The 7433-nt window shown below is 37.9% G+C and overlaps 1 protein-coding gene across 1 annotated transcript; it reads left to right on the top strand.

Annotated features, from left to right (window-relative positions):
- Positions 1-279: 279 nt before the first annotated feature.
- Positions 280-971, top strand: LOC109009802. Its single transcript, XM_018990417.2, has one exon. The coding sequence runs from the start codon at positions 410-412 to the stop codon at positions 797-799; it is 390 nt and encodes a 129-aa protein (XP_018845962.1). The 5' UTR covers positions 280-409; the 3' UTR covers positions 800-971.
- Positions 972-7433: the final 6462 nt, after the last annotated feature.

Raw genomic sequence — 7433 nt, 5'->3', positions numbered from 1 at the left:
TATTTTTTTATTCAATTTTTAACTTTCATATAAAATCATCTCATCTCATTTCATTATCTAAACCGTACGGATAAAATAATTAATTTGATCAATATTAAAAACAAAATAATTAAGTAATTAAAATGAAAACTTAAAGATTAAGTTATTGTAAAGATAAACTACATAAACTATTTTAATATTTAACATTTTTTTTAATTAAATTGGGTGCCATACGGCCCCATACTGCCATCTGCCCTCTATGACATAAAGAAAACAAACGTACACTATATATGCCACAAGACCACCGCCACTCTCTGTCTCTCTCTCTCGCCTCGGCCTGTAAATAAACTCCTTCCTCCGGAAGAAACGCTCCAAAGGAACAAACAAGCAAGAAACCGAAGCAACAGCAGCAGTAGATCTATAGGGGAAAATGGCACTGGAGTGGGTTGTGCTGGGCTACGCGGCGGGTGCCGAGGCCATCATGGTTCTCCTGCTTACCATCCCGGGGCTGGATGGGATCCGTAAGGGGCTCATCGCCGTCACTCGTAACCTTCTGAAGCCGCTGCTGTCGGTGGTTCCGTTCTGCCTCTTCCTGCTCATGGACATATACTGGAAGTACGAGACCAGACCCCAGTGCGAGTCTCCTGACTCCTGCAGCCCATCCGAGCACCTCCGCCACCAGAAGTCCATCATCAAGAGCCAGCGCAACGCCCTACTTATCGCCGCCGCTCTCATCTTCTACTGGATCCTCTATTCTGTCACCGGTCTCGTCGTCAGGATCGAGCAGCTTAACCAGCGCCTTAAGGCCCGCCGGGACTGATTCGTCGAGATAAGTCTATCGGATCTATCTTTCGCATTTTTATTACACGTTTTATACGTTGGATCATGTAAACTCTAGTATGCCTTTGTGTTTCCTTTTTGTTTACGGGATATTGAATTTGAGGATTATTGAGTTAGTTAATGATAATTGTGGTTTTTGATTTGGAAAATTACTTGATTCGTGTATGGATAAATTGGGTTTTTACGGTTCCTGAATTTGGGGTTAATCGAACCAAATGCGTCCTTGGTTTTCTGCCTATTACATCAATTTGGGATAGTGTTGGCTGTTCATTGTGAAATAATGAGGTTACTCTGCCTTGGCTTGTATGTTTTACAAAGACTAGTTAGTGTAGTTGTTGAAGACGTTTATATTTCTTTTGTAGTTTTCAGGTCATGTTTCTACTATTTTGTGATGGGTGCCTCGAGTGAAAAAAAAGAGGTGTTTCCCGTAGAGGGGAACAAGGAATAGGGTGGAATGTGGGATTATCTTCTGCCCTATTGGTCTTAAAGCACCCGTTAATCGTTTATGGATTATTCATTCTGGGTTAACTGTTAATCGAGTAGTCATCTACCAGCTTAGTTTGGTCGCTTTAAGCATGCTTGGGCTAGCTTTAAATTCATGCTGAACTAGACCCAAACTTATGTTTGACTTAATTTTGAGCTTGAGCCTTGGTTTACGCATCTAGAACTCATGGACTTAATTCTGATGACATGCAAGCACCAACCATCCCCAAACCAAACCTTTCTTCTTTTGTCTGTTAACTTGGGCATCATACAGTTTAGAGCAATGTTACATACAATCGTGGAGTGTGTAAGCACCGCACAATCGTTTTAAAAAAGAGTGGGATCTACTATTAAAAAATTAGTTTTTTTTTTTTCATGTAGTTCCCGTATTTATTCACTTTTTTTAAAGAGATTGCACAGCGCTTGCGCACTCCACGATTACAAATATCATTTTTCTACAATTTATTACCAATAGATTCCCTTATTTTGAACTTCTTTTTTTTTTTTTAAAATTCCAGTCAATGAATTCATTTTCTATTCATATCATTTCCCTGTCAATGAACATATCTTTCTGAATTGGTGTGGGATTAGCTTGTAAAGCAATGAGCTTCTGTCAATTGTTTTTAGCTGTACCTTTTCATCCGCTGATTGACCTTGGTGGAGAGCCTTTATGCATTATCCATTCTAATATTTTCCTTGATTCTGGCCCCAATTCTTCAACAAAATCACATCTGTTTCTTGTTGACAAGAAATTTAACCAAACTTGAGATCTTTGGTATAACTCATGAAGCAATTGAAGTTTGAAAATAGCTGAGACCGAATAAAAAAGCAGGTTCATTCCAAAATCTTGCCCCCTTCCCCAACCCAAACGAACTCCTAAGTTGTCCATCACATACCACATTTTTCCATTGTTCCTGAAATTATCTGTCTAAAAAATTGAAGTTTTGAGCTCGTCTCAAGAAACCAAGCATACTAGAGTTCTAGGTTTGAGTTTAACTTTTGGTTGGATTATTATGCAAAAAAACTCTAGGTCCAACTGTTCAGGTTGGCTTTTACTTATTTTTCTTTTTTTGTTGAATAAGATGCCATTGAACTACAAGTATATAGTGCTGATCTAATAACACCTATTTTCTTTTGAAATCAAATGCGAAACATTTCTTTATACCTGAAAAGATTGTACCAAGTGGTTCTTGCTTTGGTTTGTTTATCAGGTGTGAGGAAGGATGTTGGCCATAAAACTCAATACTGTTGTAGGAGAGATTCATGCATAGTAATGCATGTCCATTAATCTGAGTTCGTTTCTTTTACTCTTATGCTTTGAGTATTAAATACTTGTAACTTTGTCAAGCCCTTGAAATGAACCAATTAAAGGTTTTCAGCGACGAGTAGGCTGCAGGCCTGTGGCCGAGTCTTTTCTAAATCTATGTACCTTTTGTATGAGGGAAACTGGATTATGCAACTGCTCACGGACGTTCCTCGAGGTGACCTTTAAGTAAGATTCAAAGAAAGTGTTCCAGAGTTTAAATAGCAGCAAAGCAATCTGAGGAAAGCGAATCAAGCAAAACATCCAGGATTTAAAGACTCCACTTACTTTCTCTTTTAGAAACCTCTTCTCTCCCTTTTCTCTAGAAATCAAAGAACCGCCTCTTTTTTTTTCAGTCCAGGGGGAGGGAGCAGTATTCCTCCCTCTCACTCTCCTCTCTCCACACCATTGTGTATATTTGTCTTGTATTTTCTCTACTAGGTCAGAAAATGTCCAATGTACCACTTTCTGGCTACACTACCGCATTCCCCAAACGTCAATCTACAAGATGGCTCATGAATTGCCACGATCCAACTAGCTTTTAAGACTCACATGCCGCCAATGTTGTGCATTGGCTTCGACACTATCGCTATTTTCGTGACTCTTTCGACCACGTGCAGATGTGCAGCGCCAACGGATTTTTTGGTCTCAGAAATTTAAGATGCATCCTACCGACACTATTTTAGTTGGTGCATGGGTCGCCCAGGTGCCAGTACAGCCGCTGGTTTTCTTTTGGTGCCATTGAGGATCGAGTTTTTTCGTCTCTAGCTATCTAACTATATTTATGCTTTTTTGGAACAAGAATATGGAGGTTGTGGAAATGTTGTTCTCTTATAAAATGCTTTGAAAACAAGTGATTGTAGTGTCTTCTTATCCCGAGTGTGGTTTCAAGTCATAACCAATTGACCGACTTGTTGGATCAAAGCAAACTGTTTTTGGCGGTCCCCTCCTTCGTCTGAGCGAAGGAACATGGGTCAGAAACTATGGTTCTTTTGTCATTTTATTATTTTACCTGCTCCCTCTTAGCAGTGCAATCAATGTAATGAGGGCACCAACCCCATTCTCTTTCTCTGATGTAATATTTATGCACTTTGATTAAAAGAACATTGTGGATTTACAAAAAACGTAGGACTAGAGATAATTGATTAGGTATTCCATATATACTTGAGCATTTACCACTGTCATACGTGCAAATGTGCAGGGACATTTGGTATAGGAGTCCTTGTGCAGCTCTACTCAAATGACAAAATTTGATCTTGGCATGTTTTAAGTGGATTTATATGTTAAATATGTAAATGAAATGTCACTTAAGAGTGTAACGCATCAATTGGTGTGGTTGAGAATGATAAAATTTTTAAGATAAATAATATGGATTTATTTTGCAATTACTTTCTGGCTTTTTCAAGTCTGCCCGTTTATCAACACAAAGAAAACCGTAAGAACGTGTGAACATGATTTCTGACTTGAGCATTTGTGATATAAATTTGCAGTTCGACCTGTGAAGGAGCATATATCTTCGTATAATTGATTGAATATGGGGGGATTTCCAAAAAACCCTAAAATGAGGCTAGTGCTTCGTTGGAGGTAAAATGATCCAATTTGGGTTTGGATTAGAAAGATACAAAGCATTTAATTTTGTGATGCCATCACATCCCGCTTGGGATTTGATGGAGACTAAAACATTGTTACATGTAACACAAGGTCATATATCTCCCTCGTTTACGTTACATGTAATACAAGGTCATATATCTTTCTCGTTTACGACAATGAACATACAATGCATCTAATATATTTTTAGCACTATGTAATAATCGCAGTAGGTTTGAGTAATTTAATATGGTACCAAAACAAAGTACTATTAATCCCAAAATTAATTGTCTTAACCATCCATATAAAATAGGGTTTGAAACCTTGACCCTTTCATTTAAACCCTTAAACATTATTTTCATTGCATTAACATTGTTATATTCTAGAAATCCTTTTGTTTTTTGTCATAATTTTCTGGATATCCTCAAAAAGCTCTAAAATTTGACAAATAAATTTATCAACTGCCTCAAGCGACTCTACTAGTAAAGGGTCAGTGATTCTCTCGCCACTCTTCGGGGCTTCCTTAACTACTGGGGGCTTGTCGCGCTTACGCTTCCCCATCCTTATTCTCAGGTCTTGTCACAACTTCTACCACTCCGATGGGAGTGGTAGTGGAAACTATCATAGTAAGATTTCAAGAAATTACTACAAGTTAAACAAAAAGTATACACAAAAATAACATAAGCATGTATAAGGTAAAAAATGAACATAAATGCATGGGCATGTACGTGCGATTTTGTTAAGACACATTTTTGTCTCAACTAGATTCCTTTTTTTTTTTTTTCCAAAAAAACTGATCTTGTAACCATTTAACAAAGTAACAATATAACCATGTAACAAATGTCATTTCATTTTAATTACTTGTATACTTATTCCATATAACAATGTATTGACACCTTACGGCTACCCCTATGAACTGTGAGCTCCCTGTTAGTTATCACATTACATTACCGGCTATTTGACTGGGTGTAACTACGTTGGTATAAAGAGATGCTCAGGCAGTTCCCAATTTGCTTTCACCATGAGCTTACAATATGATATGGTAGTTCTCAATTTGCCTTCACCGTATTTACAATGTGTTGCACCCATTAGAGTTAGGTGTAGCTACTTCGCTCCGAAATCCTTTAAAAATAACATATTCAAAGTTCGTTGAATGTACTTTGTCAACGCAGGAGTTACCACTTTAATTTAAGCACTCCAAAGTAGATAAGTGAGTTCCACTAAAATATTCATCTATCATAGCATTGGGGTCGTGACAAACATATTTTATTTTTATACAAAATTTGAAAATATGTGACATGTAACTTGTAATGAAACCATGCAACTTTTCTTGTATCCATGTCATGTACTTGTGCTCAATATGCAGAGAATGCACCATGTAAATGGCTTGATAGAATTAGAACAATTATATACATATACATGGACATAACACATGATAATTCAAAACGGAATATATCAATACAAAGGAAGCTCCAAACATGCCATTTGAATCAAAATTCAAGCAAGCATCATTGGAGCATATCATGAAGATTCAAGCATACGATAGAGGAAAATCGATCATATCATGTGACATTTGAGAGTAGACAGTTTATTAAACAATACAAATAATATAGATGCAAGTTTACACAAATACATAAGTATATTATCTAGGAGTAAGTTAGAGGCTAATTTACAAAGCTTCCAACGTAAAGAAATACTGATGATTAAGCAAGCCGAAAGTGTATGTGTTAAATATTAGATTCCTAAAAGTCAAAATACTAAAATCTAAACATGTGATTCGTGTACTAAGGGGGTTAAGCATCTAACCCTATTCGATTTTAAGGCCATCCATCTATACATTTTCTTTCTTTGTTATTTGCCCTTGTCTTTGATTCACAAGCTCATATAAACAAGACAAGAAACCCTAGGTGCCGAATGTCATTAAGTTCGTCTTTCCCTTGGTCGAAACCCTAGTGGCCGAATGTTTCTAAATATGTGCAAGGCACTCTATATTGTGTTTTCTTAATATGGTGACTAAATATTCCATAAAACCCTAATGATGGCCGAATATATCTTGTTTATTCAAAGGGTTCCTTCTTAATCATTTTGCCATCAAAGATTCAGGTTTTATAAAAGTAAAAGCCTAGAGGTAAGACCATACTCAATTGAGTTTAAGCATGGCAACCCTCTCATGGTTGAAAATAAGCCTTACCTCCCTCACACCCGAAACCTCAAAACTTCCTCTCCCCTTGTGCATTCGTGATGTGAACTAGAGAAAGGGTAAAGTTGAACTTCCTTACCGTTCTAATCTTCACAAGAGTTTCCTTGAATCTTTCCGTCCCTTGGATGTATGAGAATGGTGTTTGGGTTGAGAGAAAATGGTGTTTGGCTTCTGAGAAAGAGATGAGAGAATGAGATAAAACTAATAACACCTAAATCACTCTTGATCTCCCTTCTCCCCTGAGTATGGCTGCGGGCCATTAATGGCCCCATTTGTATCCCTTCTTGCTCCAACTCATTCTCTCTCTTATCATCAATTATTGCTGGAAATTGAAGAGCCAACCTATATGCATGGGCGCCAAGTGACCCTTCTTACCTTGGCCGAAACCCCTTCATCTTTCCCTCTTCAATCATTGCTTCTCTTGGGAACTCAAGAACCCCTTAGCATGGAAGACAAGTGACGCCACTCTTCTATGGCCGAAACCTTAAACCCCCTTCATCATTAGATTCTTCTAGAAATCCTAAAGATCTCATGCATGCTTGCCAAGTGCCCTATGTCTCTTTGATTTCTGAAACCCTTTCTCTTCATCTTTATTCTTGGAAAACCTAAGGGTCACTAGTGTGCATGGTCGCCATGTGGCATAACCCTAGCAAAACTAAAATCCTTCTTCCTTTCCTCCCATGATTGCCCTTCTAGAAACCTAAGGGTTCCCATGTATGCTTGCCAAGTGGTGTTGGCCTCCTAGAATCCCAAAACTTCCCTTAATCTCCCTCATAATTGATCTTCTAGAGATCCTAAAGCCTTCTTGCATGAATCACAAGTGGCGTGGGTTTTAGTAAATCGAACCTCCTTCCTCCCCCTCTTATGATTGCATTTTCTTGGAAACCTAAAGGTCCTCCTATGCATGTGGCGCCAAGTGTAAGAAACAAATTTCTAGAGCCTAGAAATTAATGGGCTTGGATGGTCATCCATAAAAATAACAAACCGTTAATCACACAAACTTAACTACTGGGCCTTTATTCCAATATTTCCTCCATTTAC

This window comes from Juglans regia, chromosome 16, assembly GCF_001411555.2.
Source record: "Juglans regia cultivar Chandler chromosome 16, Walnut 2.0, whole genome shotgun sequence".
Classification (NCBI taxonomy): domain Eukaryota; kingdom Viridiplantae; phylum Streptophyta; class Magnoliopsida; order Fagales; family Juglandaceae; genus Juglans; species Juglans regia.
The sequence above is the reverse complement of the archived record's forward strand: the minus strand, read 5'-3'. Positions and strand labels throughout refer to the sequence as shown.